General features: G+C 41.7%; 2 protein-coding genes across 2 annotated transcripts in view; both read right to left on the reverse strand.

Annotated features, from left to right (window-relative positions):
• Positions 1-4,215, reverse strand: part of LOC138969448 (iduronate 2-sulfatase-like) — a 7,054-nt gene extending 2,839 nt beyond the window's left edge. Inside the window, exons 1-5 of the mRNA XM_070342237.1 lie at positions 4,089-4,215; positions 3,034-3,173; positions 2,223-2,400; positions 1,537-1,625; positions 1,073-1,283 (exon numbers count right to left, since the gene is read on the reverse strand). Coding sequence (XP_070198338.1) covers positions 1,073-1,283; positions 1,537-1,625; positions 2,223-2,400; positions 3,034-3,173; positions 4,089-4,149 — 679 coding nt within the window. The 5' untranslated portion in view covers positions 4,150-4,215. The remainder of the gene's footprint in view (positions 1-1,072; positions 1,284-1,536; positions 1,626-2,222; positions 2,401-3,033; positions 3,174-4,088) is intronic.
• LOC138969593 (hepatocyte nuclear factor 4-gamma-like) overlaps positions 1-27,419 on the reverse strand; it is a 241,212-nt gene that overhangs the window by 106,134 nt on the left and 107,659 nt on the right. The window lies entirely within an intron of this gene.

A 27,419-nucleotide genomic window follows, 5' to 3' on the forward strand; every position in this document is an offset into this window, starting at 1 on the left:
GCGTGTTTTCAATCCAAACATATCATATCTATATGTTTTTGGAATCAGGAACAGACAAGGAATAAGATGAAAGTGTTTTTAAATTGATTTCGAAAATTTAATTTTGATCATAATTTTTATATTTTTAATTTTCAGAGCTTGTTTTTAATCCAAATATAACATATTTATATGTTTTTGGAATCAGAAAATGATGGAGAATAAGATGAACGTAAATTTGGATCGTTTTATAAAAAAATATTTTTTTTTACAATTTTCAGATTTTTAATGACCAAAGTCATTAATTAATTTTTAAGCCACCAAGCTGAAATGCAATACCGAAGTCCGGGCTTTTGTCGGAGATTACTTGACCACAATTTCAACCAATTTGGTTGAAAAATGAGAGCGTGACAGTGCCGCCTCAACTTTCACGAAAAGCCGGATATGACGTCATCAAAGACATTTATAAAAAAAAATGAAAAAAACGTCTGAGGATATCATACCCAGGAACTCTCATGTCAAATTTCATAAAGATCGGTCCAGTAGTTTAGTCTGAATCGCTCTACACACACACACACACAGACAGACAGACAGACAGACAGACAGACACACACACATACACCACGACCCTCGTCTCGATTCCCCCCTCTATGTTAAAACATTTAGTCAAAACTTGACGAAATGTAAAAACGAGAAAAAAACGAAGAAAAAAACGAAAAAAAACACCCAGACAAGCAAGACCCCCCTCCCTTCCCCGCAAAACAGCACTTTACCATAGACAGAAGGTTTTTTTTCTGCTTTTATAATTTTTTTCAACCAGCATGTTGGCTGGTACAGCAATTAGTTTGGTAACATTGTTGATAGCCTTATCTAAAAATCATCCTTTTCATTTTTGATACTGATAATTATGGTGAAATGCACGAGACCAATACGCAAACATACTCATCAGACGGAAATCGACCTCACATTAAAACGACAAACTGTGGAAACAAGCTGTCTTTCGGTTAGGTCAGAAACATTCCTGCATTTCTAATCGATCTGAATTAATTCAAACTCATCTTGTATGCACTATTTCAAAATAAATATCTTTACTTACTGAGGAACTCCTCGGGAAACTTGAAGGGCAGGTGAGGCTTGTGGTAGCCCAGCCCCAGGAAGAAGGGTTGCTGGTCCAAGGAACGGTTCTGCAGGAACGTGATGGCCATGTCCGTGTTCTGGATGTCCGGCAGGGACTGACCTTTGACGTCATCAAGGTTGACCGGACAGCGAGCATTGCTGGCCAGTTGTCCGTCGGATCCTCGACACACCTGAAACAATAGCAACATATATCAGTGTTGAATCTAGCTAGCAAATATCAGTGTTGAATCTAGCTAGCTTCAAGTAAACATGAGGGTAAAGTGAACGAGTTTTTACAATGCTGTACTGCAAACACCACGTGTACGTTTCGTAAAAACGGCTTAAAGCAGTATAAAATCATAATTACATAACGGGAAAAAATTGCAATTAAATGACCATCGACCTAACTAATGAAATAAACAAACGCATGCAAAGAATACCAACATGCTCGAGTCGGTTACTTTCCGTGGGAGCATGGTACGCAGGGTAGGTCCAGCTGTATGCGTTGTCATCTTTACCACTGGCTGCTTTGCCTGCAAGTTAAAATATAAGTTCACTCAAAGCGATCAAACACAGAAAAAAAAGATTGCTGATGGAAGGGAGATTTTATCAACTCTAATAAACTTACTTAAAGCACCTGTCGTTTTCATCACCACAAAAGAATCGGGCCCGGATTTTACATTGGACAAGTGCATTGATTCACTTTGACATACACCCCAAATCTAGAACCTTGCTTCTTCCTGTACTTTTTCTTCTTCTTCTGCATTCGGGGCCATGCAAGAATATCAAATAACGTAGTTATGGCGAAGTCCGCGGTCCACCTCAGTGACTCTGCCGTTCATCACAGCGTCTCGTGGTCCTCCACTGCACTGGGCCAAGCCCGGCGTCTCAGGGCGTCAAAGATGGGACAGGACTGCAGGAAGTGGTCAAGGGGTTTGAGGGCCCATGTCATAATGTGCATTCGTCTGTGTTGGGACGCACGGGTCTGTACAGCAAGGATGTTTTTGCAAAGTTATGTTCTCAGTTTGACATGGTGTTACACAAAAAGAATGGTACCTTTAATCCGATTCCTTACAGTGAATATTCTAAACCGTCACATATTCACCTGCTCGACCTCATTCAGTGCTTACCAGGGTGGAAGATCTTGCCAATGGACCAAGTGATGTAGCCGTTGTTCTTGAAGTGCTGGGGCAGCGTGGTGAAGTTACCGGCCAGTCTCCTGAAGTAGGTCTTCAGGTCAAAGATACGAGTCGTGTCCGGTCTGCGTCCTGTCAGGAAGGACGTCCTGCTTGGGGAACACACTGCTTGCTGGGAATGTTGGGAAGCAATTTTTTAAAACAGAATATGTAGGCGACATAAGGTGTGGTTAAATACAGTTAGTCCTGCAATGTTTCAATCGTGAAAATTCTAGTTGCTTTCTCCTACGGTTCAGCACTTCACCTTTTTTTCTGTGTTTCTTGCATGAGTATATTATTTTGTTCAAGCCCTTAGCATATTGCTGTAAACATAGGATCTTCATCGCGCGAAAGTGTGCACATACGGGTGTTCGGACACTGATAAGCGTGTGCACAGAAAGTTCTCTCTTGCAAATATCCTTGAGCTACTGGTATATACTACGCTAGACAAGCCATCAACTGAGCTATGTCCCCGAGCATGTGTTATATTCTCTTCTCTGTTGTGCAAGCGGGCGTTTCACTGCCTGGTTTCTGTAAACGTAGTTCGAAATCTATGTTTTGTTTATCAGAAATGTTCAAACTACTCTGACTTGGTTAGTTTTTATATGTGGGAAGACTTCTTTCGGCAGTTCTGCCAATTTGATGGCGTAGTTTTTGCCGATTTGAAATAAGTTAAGCTGTTTAACCGACCACTAACACCAAATACTATCCCTGGTTTTGAAAATAAAAGGACACATGCAAATGCATGAAAAAATTTGGTCCTGACCTGAACATAGGCTCGTTCAAAGAGGACGCTGTTGATGGCCAGGTTGTCAAGATTAGGCGTCACCATGTTGGTCTCTCCATAGCAGTTCAGTTTGGGTCTCAGGTCGTCCACCACAAGGAACAGCACGTTGGGTCGCGCGGCTGCAGCGAGGATTGTTCAAAGGTACATTCAGTCCCTTGAAAACGTGCATCACGTAAACCAGAACATAGATGTGCAGGCTTTTGCATGGAGCAAGAACATATCCCTCCTTGGAGACAAACGGATTGGCTGCATGCTATTTTGCAGAGGAGGAATAGGCGAACTCCGGAAAGAACTCTGTCGGGTTTGAATGAGTTTTGAAAGAGTGAATACTCTCGCTTTTAGTGGGGCAAACTTTCCACACATACTCCTTGTTCAGGTGTTTTTACAAACACCCCTCGCTAGTGACTGGCCTCAAAGGTCAAGTGGGACACTTTTTCTCACTAAAAGCAAGATAATTCACTCTTCCATAACCCATACAAACTCGACAAAGTTATTTTTCGAACCTCTTCTATTCTATGGGGAATTCATTTCGCAAAATGAAATACTGTGTGAATTACAAAACGAGTTTAGCAAAAAAAAGTCTCACTCTGCACAAAGACAACCAGGTTGTATATTGTTGGTGTGTGTCTAAAATGAAGGATACTCTAATATCTCGTGTACAAGCTTGGACACAGCTGTAATGATTCACCAGATAGTCACTATGGTGGGGGATGAAGGTGTCCTTAATTCAATAAAATACTCATAAGTTACTTTTGGAACGGGTCTGTGTCTCATACTTTTCCAAAAGTGTCCGACTCGGATTGCAACTATTTTTTTCAAACGAAATTAATTAGGAACTACGTGCCATTAATTTATACACGTTGTAAACATGGTCCATTTTGTTTCCAAAATCAAAGGCAGCATTGCTTTGAACTATCACACATTTTCAGTTTCTTGTAATACGTTTTCAGCGTTTAACATCCTGTAGGTTGTTCGTCTTTATTTTTACTTATTCAGCGTTATAAATATCTTCAGAATAGATATATAAGACTTACCATCGCTTGCGATACTGGCTCCAGCAACAAAAAGCGCAAGGACGTAAATTATTCCTTGCATCTCCAAGTTATTTCTTCTCTCCTGAGTAATCAAAACTGGTCCGCTGTTCGTCTCGATGCAAATAAATAATCTACCAAAACTATTTGACTGATACGGCACAGATTGTCAGCCTGTAAAACCGTGGCATGTACAGTCGAACCTGTCGATAACGACCATCTAAGTCAACGACTAAACGTGGTCGTTTTAGAGAGGTGGTCGCTGTGAAAAGATTAATTATATGGAAGAAATCGCCAGAGAACCTTTTGGGGGTATTCGTAATGGGCAGTGGATCGTTATAATCAGTTGGTCGCAAATGCAGGTTTGACTGTAACTTATTAGTGTTTTGAGATAAAACAATATGGGTTAGTGTTACAGTCTGTGTGAGGTAGGTCAAGGTTAACTATTGTTTAGTTGTTGTTCTGCGTTATTGTTTCAATCACGAAATAAAAAGTCAGCTTTCCTACAGGGTACTTGTACACACTTTTTTCTTTGCTTGTGTACGGCGCTGGAAAAGCTTACATTGTTTTACGAAAGGGTTTTCAGACATAAAGCAGACTAACTTGTGTTGTTTTTGATGTTGATGTTGTAGAACGACATATATGAAAGCAAGACAGATAGAGACATTGAATAATGGACTAAAAATAAATAAGGAGAATGAACAACAGCAACAAACGACAACAACAACCATTAATTTTGTAGGAATCGCTCTACACAGACAGACAGACAGACAGACAGACAGACAGGCAGACAGACAGACAGACAGACAGACAGACAGACAGACAGACAGACAGACAGACAGACAGACAGACAGACAGACAGACAGACACAACAAACAGACACACAGACAGACAGACACCAACCGAACGATCAATCCAAGTCTCCAGCAATACATTCAGTCAGATATCGCCAGAATGTAAAATAGGTGGAACAATTACAAGACATCAATTTTCGATTTTCTTGCAACAATTGCTTTTGTGATTTTGTGTGTACGACTTGAAAAGTTTGCTGGGAGCTAAATCAATGAGTGAGCAACGGCGTTGACAATGTTGGTTGAAGTATGGACCGATTCAGGCACGACGCCATACTTCTTGCATCCACGATAATTTGCTTGCTCTCTCCTGCAGACCAGAAGAAGCGCCATTGTTGTTCGTGATCGGCGAGCAAATGTAATCCCAATTTATAGTCACTGGAGCTTCCTTTTTACGCCCACATGCTCCCATATAGTCACCGGAGCTTTTTTTGTGCTGACACGCCGTCCATATATTTATTCCTGTTCCAAGTTGTTGGCAGATTCGGCTTGCTTTAAAGTGACACTGACTTGGTCTGGCAAAAAAATCGCTTTACTAGGACCATTCTGTGAGCAGTTTATTCAAAGTGATCAAGCTATATTGACTGGGAACTCTTCATTTGGTAATTAGTGACACTTTTGTTGTGGGTGCTTCTAATATATAGCGCTCAAAGAATGGCAGGCTGCAACATATTTAGGCCTACTCCTTTCTTTTTTTCTCTGCAATTATGCATTCATTTCTAATACTTGTATGTATTTTAATCCAGGAAGAAACATAATCCTTAGTTAAAAAGCATCAAGTGTGTAAACATTTATGGCATGGATTTGTCCCAACTTAGTTAGGAAGCTAAACTGATACCTGCCGTTGATGACGTAGTGTTATAATGTAGAAATATATCGTATTATATTTATGATTGTCTCAAGACCATGCAACACTTTTAAGATGAGAATTTGCAGTCATAAAGGCTCTCTCCTTACAAAAAAAATAATCCTTAACGATTGAATCAAAGCAGCTTTTCCCGCAGTCTCATTAAAAGCGGGACACATATAACCATGGAAGTCGAAGATTCGATCTGTTTTTGCAGCTTCATAGTATTAATGTCAAGGTCACTTTGTAAATAATATGATACCGGTTTCAGGCGCGCGGAGTGTGTTTGTGCGTGAGTGTGTGTGTGAGGTGGGGGTGAGGTAGATGTGGGGTGAGGGTGGGGGTGGGAGTGGTTGGTCGGGTGAATGGTGGTGTGGGCTGATGTTCACGAGAAAGTTACCAACGCGGTGGGAGCCAGCTACGGGATAGGATTGGCTGAAATCACAAACAAACCTCAATTCAAACCAATCCGATCCCGCAGCTGGCTCCCACCCGATTGGAAGAGAGAGAGAGAGAGAGAGAGAGAGAGAGAGAGAGAGAGAGAGAGAGAGAGAGAGAGAGAGAGAGAGAGAGAGAGAGAGAGAGAGAGAGAGAGAGAGAGAGAGAGAGAGAGAGAGAGAGAGAGAGAGCGAGAGAGAGAGAGAGAGAGAGAGGGAGAGAGAGAGAGAGAGAGAGAGAGAGAGACACGATTTGACAATTTGACGGTTTCCACAGTAAGTGGTTATAGGGCACAATACTTCGATTAACCGGCCACGCACGTTGATACAAGACTGTGTGGTCCAACACATCGCTTCTGGGTGCAGTGCTAACGAGTTATACCGCTTTAAGCTAACGATTATTGGGTAGAAGAACCTTTTTTTGTGTAAAGTTCAAGATGTGAGACCAGCTCCTTGGATCGAATAGAAAACAAAGTTCACGTTTGCCTCCTGATTCTGTTGCAAGTTTCCTTTTCGGTTCAAAGACACAATGAAACCCGCCAACGCTGACGCCACAAAACAACTGTACGCTATCAAGCATTTGTGCCATTGCATTCTGTCTGTGTGTCTGTCTGTGTGTCTGTGTGTCTGTGTGTCTGTCTGTATGTCTTTGTGTCTGTCTGTCTGTCTGTCTTTCTCTTCTCGCTCTCACCCTCACATACACACTCACACACCCCCACACAGACACACACGCCCCCCCCCACACACATACACACACACACACGCACACACACACACGTACACACACGCACACACGTACACACACACACACAGACACACAGACACACACACACACACACACACACACACACACACACACACACACACACACATACACACAGTCATACACATGAAAGAAAGAAAGTTGGGAGAAAAAGGCCAAAAGCTAAAACAACAAAAACACTAGAAACGTGTCGATTTACGTGAAATGTGGGCGGATCCAAAGGATGTATTATCCACAGGATCAACAACCCTCAGACAATCAATTGGTCGTGAAAAGCCAATATAGCTATTCTGATGAACACGTGGGGGAATTCGGGGGCTGTGATTGGATGGTATCTCCCGATCATCAAAGCATATTGCTGCCAAAGTCGGCCATTTTCCGCAATATCCAAAAGCATATTGAGTAAAATGGCCGACGCATGGTTCCGGTTTACACATCTGTACCACGCGGCGATGTTTCTGTCGAAAACATCATACACTGACAACTTAAAAAGCTGTTTCAACAACTGTGTTGTGAAATCGAATGCACTTGGAGTCAGTTTTTCTTCCAAAGTCAGAAAGCGTGTAGCTGCCGAAGTCGGCCATTTTCCGCAATATCCAAAAGCATATTGAGTAAAATGGCCGACGCATGGTTCCGGTTTACACATCTGTACCACGTGGCGATGTTTCTATCGACAACAGCATACACTGAGAACTTAAAAAGCTGGCAGTTTCAACAACTGTGTTGTGAAATCGAATGCACTTGGAGTCAGTTTTTCTTCCAAAGTCAGAAAGCGTGTAGCGGTGTGCATGTCTGCGCGAACATGATGTGCGTAAGAAGTTCGTCTGCTATCAAAACCTGAGATCAACGCATCGACGCAAAAACTGTCATTTTGTAAGTTTGGAACAACGAATCAAGGTCATAACAGCTATATAATCGCTATTATGTTTTCAGCGTAGCAATAGGGTCCGATATTTAGACTCGAACAAGTATAATGCGACTCGTCTTCGACTCGTCGCATTATACTTGTCTCGTCTAAATATCGGACCCTATTGCTACGCTGAAAACACAATAGCTGTTACTGTTATTCTTCAGCTCCCACTTTTTCAACCCATTGGCAGTGTGTTAAATCTGATTGCCACAGTTGCTGAACCTTTGCTAAAAAAGAATCCACTTTTTGAGTTGTAATATGGCTTCTCTTTTCCCGCTGTACCCCCCCCTCCCTCATTTCTACCTCAAAAGAGCAAACAGGCTCGTTAAGACACAGACAGGATCTAGGAGTGCAGATATACAACCAGGCTCTACGACAAACGCACGCACACGCGAGTGCATGGACACAGACGTTCGGATGAACCCAGTCCATACCAAGAAAGAAGAAGGAGGACGGACAGACAGGAAGACCGTCCGTGACATATCTGACAAACACAACGTCATCACGCACTAAAGACCCGCGCACACTAGCTCGCACGCTCACACAAATGCACACACTACTGCACGAACGAATTCACGTACCTACTAAACACACGCTCACACAACACTCAGACAAAATCACAAACACACACGCATGGACGCACGTACACATTTTGTTTACGCATAAAGCAATACTCAGATATTAACAAACACAGACAGACACACAGACAGACACACAGACAGACACACAGACAGACTGACAGACAGACAAACAGACAGACAGACAGATGGACACACACCCACACACACACACACACACACACACCCACACACACACACAAACACACACACACACACACACAAACACACACAGACACACACACAGACACACACACACACCCACCCCCCCCCCCCACCCCACACACACACGCAATCCCCTCTCACCCAAAATCAAGGAGACTGCACGTGATATAAAACACCGTCGGTTCAACTACAATGATCAGAGGCAAAACATTTCCGCCTTCAGTCAGGGCTGATTTATAAGCCTTTATTTTACCATGGTGTGTAATTTGGGCTCGTGTCACTCAGGCATTTCTTAGAAACAAAACATTGCTGTAACTAGCCACGTCCTGTTTTGCACATTAGTGTGCAGGGTATTTATTACTTGCTGTTTTAATTTTGTAAACGACACCTAATAGTATAAGTCAATATCTGAAATCAATTAAGCAAACATGCCCACCATTTAACGGAACAAGCCAAGCTGTTGATTTTTGCAGGTTTCCAAGTGAAAACAATATCGTATTCCACATATACTGTTCAAAAAAAGAAACGCATAGTTGCTACTTGCCAAATTTGTTTTATTTTTCGAAAAAATTAACAGAAAATCCAATATTTAGATTATTTGTTTGAAATTTGGTATGGACACAGTTGAATGCACACACAGTTCATTTGCATCTTCAAATCAATCAGTCAATCAATACGATTGGGTGCTGAGGCTGTCAAGTCAGTAAGGGGTGTGACTGCCTTGAGCAGCAACAACTGCCCGGCACCTTCTGGGCATGGACTGGATCAGATGCCGGATATCTTGCTGTGGGATGGTGTCCCACTCCTCCTGAAGTGCCTGCAATAGATCGCGGTGATTTGCCGGCGCTTCTTCTCGCCTGCGCACACGTCTGTCCAATTCATCCCAGAGGTGTTCTATCGGGTTCATGTCTGGCGACATGGATGGCCAGGGAAGCACCTGGACATGGTGGTCGGTGAGGAACTGGGTGGTGAGTCGTGCTGTGTGCGGGCGAGCGTTGTCCTGCTGGAATATGGCATCCTGGTCAGCCAGAAGAGGAAGGGCGTGTGGGCGCAGAATTTCCTCCACGTATCGCTGGGCAGTTATGCGCCCTTGGACGTGCACCAGGGTGCTCCTTCCAGCGGTATTGATCGCCCCCCACACCATGACGCCTCCACCACCATGAACGGGTGCCTCATCCACACAGTTGGGCGCGTAACGTTCGTTTACTCTCCGGTAGACCCTCCTCCGACCATCATGTCGCTGGAGCAGGAAGTAGGACTCGTCGCTGAACCACACGTGTCTCCAGTGATTCCGGACGGTCCAGCGAAGGTGCTGGTTGCCCCACTGCACTCGGTTCTGGCGATTGCGGCGGGTGAGGACAGCTCCTCTGTGAGGTCTGCGAGCTCTCAAACCAGCTTCATGCAGGCGGTTCCGCACGGTCTGGTCCGATAATCGGTGTGGCCCGGGGAGAGCCTGGACAGAAGATGAGGCCGACAGGAAACGATTCCGGAGGTGGCGGAGCCCGTATGAAGCGGTCGTGAGCAGCAGTTGTCGCCCTTGGTCTTCCCGCTCGTGGCAAGTCAGCAACGGAGCCAGTGGCTTGAAACCTGACCCACAGTCTACTGATGGTGCTCTGGGACACGTGGAAGTGCCTGGCGATTGCACTTTGACTTTGGCCTGCTTGTAAACGACCCAATGCAATTTGGCGGTCTTCTCTGCTCAATCGGGCCATCTTTCGTCGCTGAATTGTCGTCTGATTTCTTTGTGGCGAACAATCCGCTTTTATGGGTTTTGGAAGACATGGTGAGAGCTCAATATTCCCCGAGTTTCACGAGATTACACTGAAACATGACGAGTGGTCATGCCAAATGAGCAATTTTGACATTGTAGCCACTGATAACGCATGCGTCACGTGCAGAGCTCACTTGTGGCAATGGACGAAAGGTCGACGACCAGATAAACATTTTCTGCAGTTTGGTGGATATTCTTGTAGCCATATAACTAAATTAACCAAATATTACAAGCTATGCGTTTCTTTTTTTGAACAGTATATAATTTTACGCTCGTCCAGATGTGTTTTCTAAACCTGAACAACACCCTCATTACACATTCTGATAATCCTCGCTCCACGGCTATCGCCAGTTGTCTCTCTGACCGGACGCGACAGTCCTACGCGAATCTATCAAAACCAGAATACAGAGTGATCTCCCATATGTTGTTCACGAGCAGTGTTTGCGAGACGAAAATGATTGCAGATTGGCCGACTTCGACAGTGATCTCCGTTCTGTTCTTCACAGTTATGACAAGAAAAATGTTCATTCAAAATGAACAGGCGTCCGTGTTATTTTGACAAAATGAATATTTTGGTTAAAGAAGCTGGCAAGCACACCCTTTCGAATATAGCGGAAGTAGTTTCGACCCTAAATGCTTAAGTACTTAGGCCTTAAACTTAAGTACGGGTTGATAGAATATTTTAATGTAAGCAGAGATGTCTCTGATATAAGTGCAGTTTATTTTTAAAGTTTGGAGTCGTAGATCATTCTTTTTGGATGCAATGTGACTAGCATGTATCGGTGAAATTTGTTGTTTAATTCTGCAAGCAAATGTGTGTGCTGTTATTGCATTATTTACAAAAAACGCACAGAAAAAAACACTATTTTCGACTACTCACTGCGGAGCAGAGCGTGCAATATACGCTCTGCTGCAGAGTTATCCCACGTGCGGTTAGATAGACGCTCATACATGTAAGTACAGTTTATTTTCTAGGTTTGGTATCGTAGATAATTTTTTTTTTGAATGCAATGTGAAAAACAGGTATTGATACAGTTTGTTGTATAATTTTGCAAGTGAATATTTGTTTATTGGCTGCATGTTTGACAAAAACGTTGTAAAATAAACACTTTTTCGTTGCTTTTATTGTTTGCTTTGATTGCAGCCAAACGACTTGCTCTACGGGGCTGAAAATAAAGTGGAAGACACTTTGAGATATAAGGAATTGGATAGGCCATCATACGAGAAGGTGTAGAAATCTGCATGCTGGCAGCTTTAAAGTGTTACAGCGACATCAGAAAGCTCTAAAAGCTTTGTTTTTTTTTTAAATGCATGATTTTCATAGTTTGTCACTTTAGACAATTTTTGTAATAATTAATTTGATCGGAAAAAAATAGTGTAATATACAAATAAGAAAATTTTTGAATCACATTTTTGCTATCCTTGATGAGAAGCGAGTTGAAATGTGCCTAAATAAAGTCACACCTTAACATTTTTTAGTTTTTGCCCACTAAGGCATTTGCAACATGAAATGTCAGTATTTTTTAAGTTTTTACCCCCCCCCCCCCCCCAAATGACATGTTTTAACAATTTGAAGTTTTTGTCTAAACATGAAATGACATTCTAAGATCTGAAAGCTTTTTTTTATTTTTAATGCAACGTCATGAATAATATTTTCAATTTTTTGCATTAAAGAAGCTGGCAAGCACACCCTTTCGAATATAGCGGAAGTAGATTCGACCCTAAATGCTTAAGTACTTAGGCCTTAAACTGAAGTACGTGTTGACAGAATATTTTAATATAAGTGCAGTTTATATTTCAAAGTTTGGAGTCGTAGATCATTCTTTTTGGATGCAAAATGACTAACATGTATCAGTGAAATTTGTTGTTTAATTCTGCAAGCAAATGTGTGTGCTGTTATTGCATTATTTGAAAAAAAACGCACAGAAAAAACACTATTTTTGACGACTCACTGCAGTTATCCCAGGTGCGGTTAGATAGACGCGCATACATGTAAGTACAGTTTATTTTCTAGGTTTGGTATCGTAGATAATTTTTTTGGAATGCAATGTGACAAACATGTATTGATACAGTTTGTTGTATAATTTTGCAAGTGAATATGTGTTTATTGGCTGCATGTTTCACTAAAACGCAGTAAAATAAAAACTTTTTCGTTGCTTTTGTTGTTTCCTTTGATTGCAGCCAAATGACTGAAAATTAAGTGGAAGACACTTTGAGATATAAGGAATCGGATAGGCCATGACACGAGAAGGTGTAGAAATCTGCTTGCAGACAGCTTTAACATGACATCACATATTGATATATTTTTTAAGTTTTTGCATATTACCCCATTTTTGAGGTCACGTTTTAACTTTGGTTAAGTGTTTGCCCACAACTGACATTAGATTACATTTAAACATTTTACATTATTTTTCTAGCACATGTTCATGTTAGTCTGCGCCATCCATTGATCACAGAACATCCACATAGGAAGAAAAGGTGTTTGACTACTGAAATAAAAATGTTTAGAGAAATGTAGAAAGAGGTGAACAAAATGCAAGATGATTTGGTATGGAATTTAGTTGTATACGTGAATGAGGTGTGAAACGTATGCAGAAAGGAAGATGTTTATTTGCGATGAAAGAAAATAGATATAATAACTTCATACTGTAGTAAAAAAACAAAACAAAACAAAAACAACCAGTATTCAGCCAATCAATTTCAAATGTTCATTCAACAGTAACCATATACATTCGACAATGGTCCTCTGTAAATAAAAATTAAAAACAAATCTGCTTGGACAGAATTGTTGTTATTTTTGGGAATAAGAAAATATCAACTATCTTGAGATGCATCCTCTTGCACAAAAATAATGCAAGTTAAGGAGTTACGTCCATATGCGTAAAAAGTTAAGATGAATATATGGATCAACAATTACCTCCCCTACTTGCATTATATTTGGGCAAAGCTATAGGAATAGTGTAATGATATTTTAAAATAATTGTCACATTGCCTTAAACATTTGGATTTTGACATGGAGTATTTTACGTAATGTGTACATTTTAGACATGGCAACTGAAGGGAAAAAAAGTGGAGAAAAAAAACCTAACATTTTGTGGGACAAATTTTGTAAGTTGGGTGACGAAACCATGTAAACTTTTCCTTCACAACAGACAAAATTAAGAGGTTTTTCTTTTAACAAACACAAAGAAATATGTCTTTACCTTCGAACAAGCACAGAAAGTATGTGTTTTTGTTCATAAGACCATACATTTTGTTGTTGTGGAGATATGGATTCAACTGCAGAAAATGTGAAACTTTGCTAACAATTCCCATACCTGACATTTTAAAAGTCTAAAAAGTGCCTCCCACTAGCTTGTCACCAAATAAACAAAGTAGGTTGTAACAAAATTGCAGATTAATAAAAAAAAATAGTTCAATCAATAGTATATGTCACACCTGACATTAAACTAGTAATTTCCATCACTATCCTTTTCAGGCATTAAAAATAGTTCAAAGCAGCTATAGCCCCACATGGAAGTAAGAGGCTCATTCACAAGCTAGTTAAAAGCTTTTCATTCTTTTTGTTTTTCTCAAAAGAAAGTTCATAGTATGACAACAGTATTCACAGCAGGCAGTTTTAAATCACGCAAGGGTCATTCTCAAGGTGTGTTCACGAAATACATTGTAATTTTAAACAGAGACAATTATCAGTTCACGCTTGAAGATGATTTTACTGACCAAGTTTCTCCCCATATATTTCATAACCCTGCAGGTGAAAATGGGAATACCAGCACAGAATGACTGTCAGTGAACATTTAATACCAACACTTCAAACTACATCACTCATCATAAAACAGAAGCTGTGACTTGGATTTAAATGAAAATCAAAAAGTGGAAAAACTCATACTCTGATAATTGTTGTCCAAGTGTTTCAAACTACATCACTCATCATAAAACAGAAGCTGTGACTTGGATTTAAATAAAAATCAACACGCGGAAAAACTCATACTCTGATAATTGTTGTCTAAGTGTTTGTGTGGTTAAAAAAACAAACGTACCTGATCCTGAATAAAATCAGAGCAACCCATATGATCATTAAAATGTAACCATTCACTGGTCCATAGGTATACTCTTTTCAAAAAGGAGATGGGTATGGAAGAGGCAGTGCTTCTGTTAGTGATTCAAAGTGCCAGACATCCCATCCTAGTGCTGTGAAATGGATATAAATTATATAATATATTCAATATTTCATGGAAGCTTACTAATATTTGCATGCAAACATACTGTGACAGTACTAATACAGTAAAAGCATTATTGAGGGTGAACAGCCTGCTTTACTTGGTTTCAGTGAGGAGTAACAATACTAACAATAACAATAACATGCCTAAGTTGTGAAATGTAAGTACTTAACCCCCCCCCCCCCCCGGACACTGGCAAAATTCCAGCAGAATGTCCCCCACCTTCGCTGACGATTATCCACAGTTTATACAGGAAGTGTGCAGGTAGGTTGTCTGCCTCTGTGTCGGTTTTACCTCCGCGGTGTAGACGAAAAACTTTTCCACTTCTGCCACAGGGCGAAAAGTCTCGTTTTGGCACTTTAACTTGGCATATAACATCAAACATCACGTTAATCAACTGAATTGTGTGGCATTATACCTATGCGATTCATGTCACATTAGAAAAACTGCCGTAACGCAATAAAATTCCTGAGATGTTAGTATTATGCATAACACGGTAAAATATCGAGTTTTGGTGTCTGCGTTTTGGACGTTTTCGCTGGGGTTACGGAGGGCTATTCACATCGTGTTAAACAAGTTGTCGCAGTGAGCAAAACACCAGATAACGTCTGGAATTATGACACGTTATGATGTGTTTCACTGCGTTTTCGTCTTGCTTTTGTTTCATAATGTTGTTGCTGTTGTTGTTACTGTTGGGAGCTATACATCACATTTTTGTTCCCCCAAAAATTTATTGTTGATTAATATCAGGACGCAAACCATCCCCTTTACTTCACACACACACACACACACACACACACACACACACACACACACAATCTACTCCTCAGTTTGCAGCGTGGCTTCGACAGCGAGTTTGCCCGTACCCAAAGGGAGTATACTGTATAGTTGGGTCATATCCAAGGATTCCGTGACCGTTGAGAGCAAAGGTCCGTTTCTCGATGGATTTGACTTCTGTGAAGGTTCAATAAAAAATTTAGAATGGGTGTACCTCGCGAAAGTGTAACTCGAAATAACTCAGCGCGCGGTCTGCTGTAAAAGGCCCAAATAGAAATCACCCGCTAGGTACACGCGCACTCAAGTTAACCTCTGCTTTGACCTGTGGCTGTGTGCCAAGAGAGAGCAGAACACACACGCCGTAGACCAGATAAATAGGTGCTTGATTTTGGTATTTTGATTTTACATAACATTAAACCTTTCTTGGGGTTCATGGTCATGGCAACAGCCATAATAATATTATATCATGTATAATATTACATTTCAGCATATGTGAATTACATGTCATCATAACAAACTGTCATACATTTTTATTCCTCATCATTCTGATTGATCACAACCAAACCTACTATCAGTGGACACATCCAAATGCAAGCCCCTGTTCTTGACAATTTGCCACAGTGACTGATCTAAAAATATAGGTCCTTTGCCGCCACGGACACTGTTTGGCCTGTAGGTAAAATGTACAATGTATTTTCTGATTTGTGCACAAAAGCTTTTTTTCTTTTTTTCTTTTTTTTAACATAACAATGTTTAATGTTACTGTATGTTTGAAAGACCATGGTCACATTTGTAAAACAAATGTTAAATTAAAAAATAAATAACATTTTGGTTCATGATTTTTTCCTACACCTGTGCTAAAACTAAGAAGTAAAAATGTCGGTATATAAGTCACTCAAATACTTCACAGTATGAATGGTTAGAGTTTGTTGCGGTTGACCCTGCACAGTTCGACCTACGATGTTTTTGTTGAACAATTTTGTCCAAAAAAAAAACCAAAAAAAAGTAAGGGCAGTAACTCAAGACGTAAATGTGGCAGTGTCCCATAGGCAACCGCAGAGTTATCCTGTCCATAGGCAAGCGCTTACTTGATCCCAATTACTAGGCGTCCGGAGACGCCTAGAATAAAGACATCGTTCTAAGGTCAAAACAAGTCGAAATTTTGGGACTGCTGCAGGAAGGAGACCGTAATATATGGTTGCATCACTGTCAAAACAATCGTCTGCTCCAGCGAACGCGAAACCAAACGGTTGATTATCACTTATGCCATATTTAGAGTTGTTTACACACAGTAAATACATCCGCGAAAAATAGTTCGCTTGAAACTGTCTAAAATAAAAATTCCTCTGTAATTTAAAAATTACAAAACACCATGAAATATCATTATCGACGATCGCGAATCTGCTTACATCCATAACACATTACAAAAAGCTCTAAATATGTAAAAAAAAAAAATCGGTTTCCTTGCCAGACAAGTAAACTCAAGGCATCCTGTCAGGGAAAGAATGAGCCGAACTCATTTTGACCTGAGGTCAGGATGTCTCATTACATACAAACCGTTCCATGCCGGTGTCACAAACTGAAACCTCTGCTGAACAATCCTTCTCATTGCGGTCAATGCGCATGCGCCAATCTTGGACTAACCATGGGTTAGGGTTAGGGTTAGGGTTAGGATTAGGGTATGGGTTAGGGTAAGGGCTAGGGTTAGGGTTAGGTTGTTCACGACCTGATTAATCTCCCCATGTTAGAGCATGCGCATTGACCGCAATGAGAAGGATTGTTCAGGCAGAGTTTTCAGTTTGTGACCATTGAGCACCGGCATCCACAGCTTCGTTTTAGTTGGACGACGTTAAAAACAACACGTGATATCCGAATCATGATCTTGACAGAAGTGTTAAAAGAAAAATGCACACTCCTTCCCGTAATAACAGAGGGGGCCCGCAGGGCCGGACTAGGCGAAGAGGAGGGGGGGGGGTTGCCAGTGGTGGTCCAGGGGGATGTTCCCCCTTGCTGATGGGTAGGTCATATTCTGAGATAGGAAAATGGTCGCTCCTTGCATGAAACGGCATAAAATAAACAATAATAAAAAATGTTTTAAATAAGTGAGGTACATGTTTAGGCTAGGGGGGGGGGGGAGGGTTCCGCAACCCCCATAACCCCCCCGGTAGTCCGGCCCTGGCCCGGGTAGCTCAGGTAGCTCAGGTGTTAGAGCACTGAACTTGTGATCGAAAGGTCGCTGGTTCGAATCCGGGCCGGGACGGACACAGGTCAACTTTATGTTGAGACCCAGAGACGGTATCCATCTCCCACCCCCGTTTCACCACAATGGCACGTAAAAGACCTCGGTCATTCTGCCATAAGTGCAGATGGCTGATACCACCTAAACATGTATACACTGTACTTGTGTATCTCATCTGAAGTCGGGTTATAAAACCCGGGAACATGCCCCTAATGGCTTTGCCGTGAGGGCGTAAAACTTGAATTTCTCTCCCGTGATAACAGTTCGGCTCATCATCTCATATGTGGCCAGGCGGTTTTTTCGTGGGATACGACGTCCCCTTGGTCACATACCAAACATGAACAGCCTGGGTGTTCTTTGTGCATAAGTTGTTTTTGTGAATTAATTTGGTTAATAAAGCCACAACAACAACAACAAATTCCAACTCATCGTAGCAAGCATGCAGGGTGTTGATTTTTGGTATGTGACGAGATGGTCGTATCCCATGTAAAAGCCTTGCCACTTCTGAGATAATGAGAAGGATTGTGCATTTATCTTCCTTCCCGTGTAAAGGATATGTAAACCTCCACAAGGCATTTTGCATGGGATAAAAGCATCAGCCCACTGCATGTGCAGTTTGTTTGTGTGTATGCAAATTTTTTTGTTGTAAATTGACATAGGTGCCACTTATAAACTAAATTCAACGCCCCCCCCCCCCCGCCCCCCTCGAAAAAGAGAAGAAAGACAAAACGGAGGAAAAAAAAACAAAGACAAAAAAAATTTCATTTCGCACAGTATATGTTTGTACTGTATGTTTTAAAGTGGAGGCATGCTCTTCTACCCTGTAAACTCTTGGACAGATCTGTGGTGGGGAAACCAAAAGTCTATACAGGAACGATGGTTTATTTTTTTTTATTTTATCAACACCATGTCATTTCACAGACACGGTTCCTACCAATAGTGCTTGCGACGAAACGACAATGTTCGGAAAAAAAACCTGTCGTCATTTACAAAATGATTCCATTGTATTCTTTATTGTGCAATGAATGCAAACAATAGATACATATACATACTAGATGAATACCCGCTTCGCAGGGTAGCCGTCTTCGCCGGGAAGAAGTAGAGCCGGGTGAGTGGCGCACCGTACGCCGGCTTCGCCGGCTGACTGGCGCACCGTACGCGATTGACGCCACACGAAGGAAGGGAGATAAACGCGCAAAACACTGGAGAAAATAAGGAAGAGTAATACCCGGCTTCGCCGGGATGAAAGCGTTGTGGACAGTGACCTTCTAAAAATAGTAACGGGAATATGGATTGAGCGTTGTGGACAGTGACCTTCTAAAAATAGTAAAGGGAATATGGATTGACGCCACACGAAGGAAGGGAGATAAACGCAAAACACTGGAGAAGATAATGAAGAGTTAGTGGGAATGGATCTGGGAAGATGAACAGAAAAACCAAAATCGGTTCAGCGCTGCGCGCTGAGAGCACGTGTTGAAAATTTTCATCGACCAGGTTGTGTCCGGAGTCTACCTGAATATGCCCACCAAATTTGAAGCAGATCCATCGAGAACTTTGGCCGTGCATCGCGAACACACACACACACACACACACACACACACACACACAGACACAAGTCGTATATATATATATATATATATATATATAGATATGGGAAGCATAACTGACAAGCGACCATGAGCGTCACAGCAAAAAATGAGTTTTGATGTACATTCAGTGTATGCAGTGTCCGGCCGCTCAAAATGACACCGTGGCCTTTCCTTTCGGAAATGACAAAAACCTTCGAGGACAATGTTCCTGCACTGCCGCCATGACATATATATTATATCATTGCGCCTGCACTGTTCAGTGGCAACACGTTATGATGGTGCCATGTTTGTGTGTGTGCATGTGGGGTGTGTGTGTGTGTGTGCGTGTGTGTGTGTTTGTGTGTGTGTGTGTGTGTGTGTGTGTGTGTGCGTGTGTGTTTGTGTGTGTGTGTGTGTGTGTGTTTGTGTGTGTGTGTTTGTGTGTGTGTATGTGTGTGTGTGTGTATGTCAGTGTGTGTGTGTGTGTGTGTGTGTGTGTGTGTGTGTGTTTGAGTGTGCGTCCGTGCGTGTGTACGTGCGTGCGTGTGTGTGTGATGGCGTGTACAAGTTACGGTGCGCACTTTTACTCTTAGTCTGCACCAGCATTTTCAAAGAGTATTTCTAATACCAGTTCTATATGCACGGCCCTTAATGCACAACCTCCAACCCCAAGCAACGGCCTTCATTCGGTGTTAACCGTTTTGCACAAGGATGTCAATAACCTTGTTGCAGTAAGCTGAGATTTCCCCGCCCCCCTCCCCCGACCCGTAGGATGCATAAGTGTACATGGAGCCTCATTTATAACAAACATATCTCTTATACTGAATCAATCATTATACAATAAAGATAATAATCATGCAAAGACGGGATATTGCAATCTCTGCAACAAACCCAATATGACGAAAACGGTTATTAAAGTGCAAATGACCACAATTGAGTTCAGTGGGGGCTGAGGACCGGGAACAGAGAGGACGAGGGGGTCAGGTTGAAGGCGGGGGAGGGGGGGGGGGAAGGGGGGGTTATACTGAATTGATGGAAGTTGAACTCGTTTGAAGGAGAAGACACGCAGTGATAAATGATGAGAAGAAGAAGATTTATTCGAGGACTCTAAACGTACGTGTATTGCAACCATAATTTTGATTTGGAGCAGCAAAGGCAGCAAAAGCAGAAGCAGCAGAAGTAGCAGTAGGAACATCAATAGGCGTAGTAGTAGTAGTAGTAGTAGTAGTAGTAGTAGTAGTAGTAGTAGTAGTAGTAGCAGTAGTAGTAGTAGTAGTAGTAGAAGTAGTAGTAGTAGTAGCAGTAGTAGCAACAGTAGTAGTAGTAGTAGCACTAGCAGTAGCAGTAGTAGCAGTAGCAATTGTAGTAGTAGTAGTAGTAGTGGTAGTGGTAGTAGTAGTAGTAGTAGTAGTAGTAGTAGTAGTAGTAGTAGTAGTAGTAGTAGTAGTAGTAGTAGTAGTAGTAATAGTAGTAGTAGTAGTAGTAGTAGTAGTAGTAGTAGTAGTAGTAGTAGTAGTAGTAGTAGTAGTAGTAGTAGTAGTAGTAGTAGTAGTAGTAGTAGTAGTAGTAGCATACACAACAGCAGCAGCAGCAACAACAACAACAGCAGCAGCAGCAGCAGTAGCAGCAGCAACAGCAGTAGCAGCAACTAGCAAAACAGACGGACAGACATAAATACAGACTGGTATATGGCATGCAGTTAAGTAGCAAAACCTGCATATGCTATGATGCGAATCACATATCCCTGGAACAGATGTAACTTCAATACAAACGTATCAAAGAAAACGTGATGGCGAGATAATGTGAATCAATAACTTGTTATCAATGACTCCTTGCATACCTGGAACAGGTGTTACTTTTCTACAAACGTAGCGTAGAAAACTTAATAGCAAGAACATGTGAATAAACAACTTGTTATTTTTGACTCGTCCGCATTTTATGCAGGATACAGCTGTCCGTCTGCAATAAAACACAAGGTGCAAAGCATGACAGAGCATAACAGACAGAGGTTAAAGTAAAAACGCGGTTTTGAATTGCCATTCATGTGGGTTTATTGCGGCATCGAGTGAATACTCCCTCTCTCTCTCTCTCTCTCTCTCTCTCTCTCTCTCTCTCTCTCTCTCTCTCTCTCTCTCTCTCTCTCTCTATCTCCATATGTATCTCTCTCTCTCTCACTCTCTCTCTCTCTCTCTCTCTCTCTCTCTCTCTCTCTCTAACTCTCCGACAGACACAGAGACACACAACGGGCACACATAGGCATAGACACAGACACAGACAGACAGACAGACAAACACAACCCAACCCCCCCTCACACACACACACACACGCACACACATGCGCGCGCACGCACACACATGCGCGCGCACGCACACACATGCGCGCGCACGCACACACACACGCACGCACACACACGCTCACGTACCCACACACACACACACTCTGTCTCTCTCTAGCTCTTCTCCCCCCTCCCTCTCCCTCCCTCCCCCTCTCTAACTCTGTCCTCTTTTCACATACACTTTCTCTCTGCACCCCTGTCAATTATCTCTGACCTTTTCCCTTGGCCTTGTCATTCAAATACGGAATGCTGAAAATGTATATAGTAAGTTGTCTATATCTCTATCTAACTAACTATATATATCTATATAGCTATTCTGATGGACACGTGGGGGAATTCGGGGGCTGTGATTGGATGGTCTCTTCCGATCATCAAAACATAATGCTACGGAAGTCGGCCATTTTTGCCGATATCCAAAAGCATATTGGCAATAACAAAGACGCATGGTTCCGGTTTACCCATATGTACCACACGATGTTTTAATCGACAACAGCATACACTGACAACTTGACATTCTTCTCGGGAACGTTTTTCAGCTTTAATAGTGTCGATAGCATACCCTTTTCTGCTAACTTCCCGATGAAACAGGACTAAATCAATTATTTTCTGTCCCTAAACACCACAAAATGCCCAAAGTCGAAAGATGTAGTACACACAGGGTAGTAAAACGGAACAGCCGTTTTTGTGTGCCTGTGTCAGTTGCCGACTGACACAAACTTTCCCATTCGGTTTTTCTTATCTCGTAACTCCACACTAAATACCCCACTTCCCCTCTGAAGTATTGATGTACAACCCATGGCACTAACATTCATGTAGTCGTTTATAACTGAGGTTGAAAAATTCGCTTCATGACGAGACAAGTATAAATGCCATTCACCCAAACTGAAAACTTCGCTGCCGTCTGCTCGCGATTAGCTGTTCTCTTCTCCTCCCCTTGTTTCTAGTTTTCCGTTTATGTTGTGTTTTGGTCTTCTTCATAAGTAATCTTGTTCAAAATTAAAAAAACTCAAACTTCTTTTTGTTGTATTCGAATGAACTAATAAAAAGCTGTTTAACAGCTGTGTTGTCAAATCGATTTTTTTTCCAAAGTCAGTGTGGCGCCTGCGCAAAACTAATGCGCATAAGAAACGGCGTCTGCTATCAAAACCTGAGATCAACGCATCGACGCAAAAACTGTCATTTTGTAAGTTTGGAACAACAAATCAAGGTCAGAACAGCTATATAAAATCGTTATTGTGTTTTCAGCGTAGCAATAGGGTCCGATATTTAGACTCGAACAAGTATAATGCGACTCGTCTTCGACTAGTCGGCATTATACTTGTCTCGTCTAAATATCGGACCCTATTGCTACGCTGAAAACACAATAGCTGTTAATCTAACTCTTTGTCTGCTCCCTCTCTCTCTTTCTCCTTCCTTCCCTTAAATCTCTTGGTTCAAAAATCCCTTTCATTTCTTTTTGAGTTTGAGTGTATGAGCTTACTCTCGCCACTCTAATTTTTCAACTCGCGTACACACTCACTCTCTCTTTCTCAATCTCTCTCTCGCCTTCTCCCCTCCTTCTCTTCCAATATGTCTTCCTCCCCACTTTCTCTTCCTCCCCTCCATCTCTTGCATTTCTCTTTCATCTGAGACCTTTTCTACTCCGCCTTGTCATCGAAGTACTGAATGGAGAACATGTAGAGTAAGGTGTCTACAAAAGAAGATAATGGAACATGTAGATGCTGCATGGAAAAAGAGAAGTAGAGACGACACTTTTCCCATGTGCTATTTCAAGAGATTTATGTCTTGTGTTAAATGTGTGCATTTCAGGCTCCAACATGATACAAAAAGGGAGAAAGAGAGAGAGAGAGAGAGAGAGAGAGAGAGAGAGAGAGAGAGAGAGAGAGAGAGAGAGAGAGAGAGAGAGAGAGAGCGAGCGAGAGAGAGAGAGAGAGAGCGAGAGAGAGACAGAGAGAGAGAGACAGAGAGAGACACAGAGAGAGAAATAGAGAGAGAGAGAGAGAGCGAGAGAGCGAGAGAGAGAGAGAAAGAGAGAGAAAGAGAGAGAGAGAGTGAGAGAGAGTGAGAGAGAGAGTGCGAGAGAGTGAGAGAGAGAGATAGAGAGAGAGAGAGAGAGAGAGAGAGAGAGAGAAAGAGAGAGAGAGAGAGAGAGAGAGAGAGAGAGAGAGAGAGAGAGAGAGAGAGAGAGAGAGAACTCGAACTCGAAAACTTTATAACCGAGGGATGATAGCATTAGGTCCATATGGTCCTTTCTTACAGCTAGTCCCTACTATAACACACACATGAAACGAAGAACAAGCATGAAGAATAAAAAAAAGAAATCAAATAAAACACAATCATGTAGGGAAAAGTATAACAAACATTAGTGTGCTTGTGGAAGCATATTATACATTTTCTCTTTTACGCTCCCTCACACACACACACACACAAACACACACACACGTCACATTTCAAACCGATCCAGGGCGATCACCCTGTTAACGACGACAACGATGAAAAGGAAGAAGACGACGATGAAGAGGAAGACGGCGAGGCTGAAGCTCAGGCATTCCCCTATACTTCACAGACCAGCAAATTGCCGGTGCAGCCCAATAGTCAGACCAATCGACCAGTTTCACCTGCACACTCACCCAGGAGACCTACTGCCATGTTCCACACTCCGACTGGCCCAGGTCTACCAACTACTGCACGGATTGAGAACAGATATTTATTTCCTGTTCAAAAAGAAAGTATTTTTGATCAATGTTTGTGGAATAATGCAGATATTATTTTTAGAAAGAATGTGTTGTGTTTTGATAAATGGATTGAAGCCGGTGTGAATTGTGTACGTGATGTATGGATAGACGAAAATATTGTGTCATTTGAACATATTTGTGTCATTTGAACATATTTGTGCCATTGTCGGATATAGTGCCACAAGGCTGTTTGAGTACAACGCTTTGCACACGGCCCTCTGCGCGCGAGCACTGCGAGACAACACAGCTAAAGAAGACGCGGGTGACGAGCCTCCTGCGACCTGTTTTCAGGGCGTGCTAAATAACCCTTCCCCGAAGAAATTTCGTGCGATATTAACGCAATCCAAAGCCAGTGAAGCCTGCTCTGTAAAATTTTGGTCCCACAAATATAACATTTGCATTGACGAAAAGTATTGGGTCCTGGCAAGTGCATGTACAAGCGAAGAAAGATTAAAGTTACTCCAATGGAAAATTTTACATAATATTTATCCAACAAATATTTTATTGCATAAAATGAAGTTAAAAGAAAATAGTTTATGTAGTCTTTGTAATGAAATGGATTATATTGAACACTTCTTTTGGAAATGTAGCAAAATGAAATTGTTTTGGGAAAGTGTTAGAAGATGTATATTTGTTAATACGGGAGAAAATATTATATTAACAGAAAAAGATGTATTGTTTGGTTATTCTCCAGAAGTGCAAACCCCCGCAAACAAAAGTATTAATCATATTTTGCTCATTTCAAAAATGTGTATCAGGAAGTACAGATATGGTAGGCCTATTGATATAAATGTAATGTTAGGATATGAATTAGCGTTGAGATATTTCAGCATTGTATAAATGTTGAAGGATGAATGTTGATACGTTATAGACGGATGCTTGAATTTTTTGATTAAAAGCCCCACAATGAAAAAAAAAAAAAAAAAAGAAAAAATGAAAAAAAAAAAAAAAAAAAAAAACCCCTACTGCACGGGTACCCAACACGTCGCCGTTGCACAGTCAGCCGGCCATGACCCCTGCTCAACCTGATCGTCCCGATGCCTCTCCGCCTGTTCGCCCCCAACGTCAACGCCATGCTCCAACATACTTGAAAGATTATGAGAGATAATGCATTGACTATCAAAGTGCTCACAGGCCCAGTCGCCCTGATTGTGCGATACCGCCTGCCTATCTCCAGAAAGTGATAGGAAATTGTGTGCAGATATCACTCAGGTCTGAGCAAGGCCCATAAGGTTCACCTGTTTGATTTGAATATTAGAAGCTGGAGCAGGTCTGAGAAAGGCCCATAAGGCTCACCTGATCTGGACAACGTTAGCCAGTCTTGCGTGTTCTTTTATGTGTGAGATTGTGTTATATTTTGGTGCTGTTTGTTATGCCACTCCCACAAACGTGAAAAACAAACTCTATTTCATGGAACTCTTAATTTGCAGATTTGCATTGTTTTGTTTCCTCACACAGATCATCAACACACAAGCACACACACACACACACACACACACACACACACACACACACACACACGCACACACACACGCACACACACACACACACACACACACACACACACACATGTTTACGAGATAATATATATGATTGTGTTCAGAAGTGAAGTTTATTCGAACTCTCCACTCAGAATATTCTTCCCATGGTGGAAAGAGGAAAATGGAAGAAATACTAACAGTGAGATACACTCTGCTGATATTATGTCATGATGCAAGATAATACACATTTTGTTGACCACATTTTGTGATTATTAATTATGCAAATGATGAATATAAAATGTTGTGCCAAAGTCTTGAGATGTTAAAAAAGGGAATTTCAGCAAGTTGAAGGATTTAAATAATCCTTCGGATAGGCTTATGCATTTGATTTTAAATACAGTAGTTTGGGTTTTCTATAAAGTTTGGGAGGAATGTTGTGTCCATCCTAGTCCACTTCCAGATCCATGTTAATCAATCTCGTATGATCTCGGAAGAACCGAGAAGATAGCGGCCATTGTTAAACAAGGAAATCACACGTGGACCGGGAATAAAAGCATCCCACTTGAACACACAAGCTGTGTCTTCGTCTTACACTTTGTTGTATGCAAGAACACAACAATAACCTAATTTTACAGGTAGTGACTTCCAAAGGAACGCACCAGAATAAGAAAAACTAGTTTCAAACAAATCGATGCGGGGCCTTGGCACAGCGAGAGAGAGAGAGAGAGAGAGAGAGAGAGAGAGAGAGAGAGAGAGAGAGAGAGAGAGAGAGAGAGAGAGAGAGAGAGAGAGAGAGAGAGAGACTGAGAATGTATGCATGCATTATTACTATTTTGTGGATAAATAGGAGCTCTTTGTCTTATATCTTATGCCTTCCGTCTTTTACGTGTAGTTCAAATTGCTAAGTGGAAAATACTAAATAGAAAGAGAATCAATTGAGTGACTGCATGATTTAAACTGTGTGGACAATAACGAGTCTTATTTCTTTGGCCTTGTGTCCGATGCACTTCTTTTTCTCTTTTTTCGTCTTCAGTGCTTGAGAATTCTGACGCTCGATTCATTTTAGGTTCACAAGTAATCATTTCAATTTGCTCCCTCTGGTGATTGCTCATGCTACCTGATACCCAAGTTTGAAGCTGTTTTTGTTTCAAAAGAACGAGAAGCGTAACAATGACGACTGGAATGACAATGACAAAGGCGGCGATCATGAGAGGAACTACCGTCCCAACTGTATCCACCGTCTATGGGCATCCAGAACTCTTGTTTGAAGACAGCAAATGTCAGCGACCGACTCAAGTCCAGTCTGATAATGAGAGCAACTACCGTCCCAACTGTATCCACCGGAAATGGGCATCCACAACCCACGTTTGAAGACACAGTCTACCCTGAGCAAATGTCAGCGACCGACTCAAGTCCAGTTTGATAATGAGAGCAACTACCGTCCCAACTTAATCCACCGTCAATGGGCAGTCACAACCCTTGTTTGAAGACATAGTCTACCATGAGCAACTTTCAATTCTAGTCTGATAATGAGAGCAACTATCGTCCCAACTTTATTAGCCATCAATTGGCAGTCACAACCCACGTTTGAAGACACAGTCTATCCTGAGCAACTTTC

This window comes from Littorina saxatilis, linkage group LG1 (assembly GCF_037325665.1).
Source record: "Littorina saxatilis isolate snail1 linkage group LG1, US_GU_Lsax_2.0, whole genome shotgun sequence".
In the NCBI taxonomy this organism is placed as follows: domain Eukaryota; kingdom Metazoa; phylum Mollusca; class Gastropoda; order Littorinimorpha; family Littorinidae; genus Littorina; species Littorina saxatilis.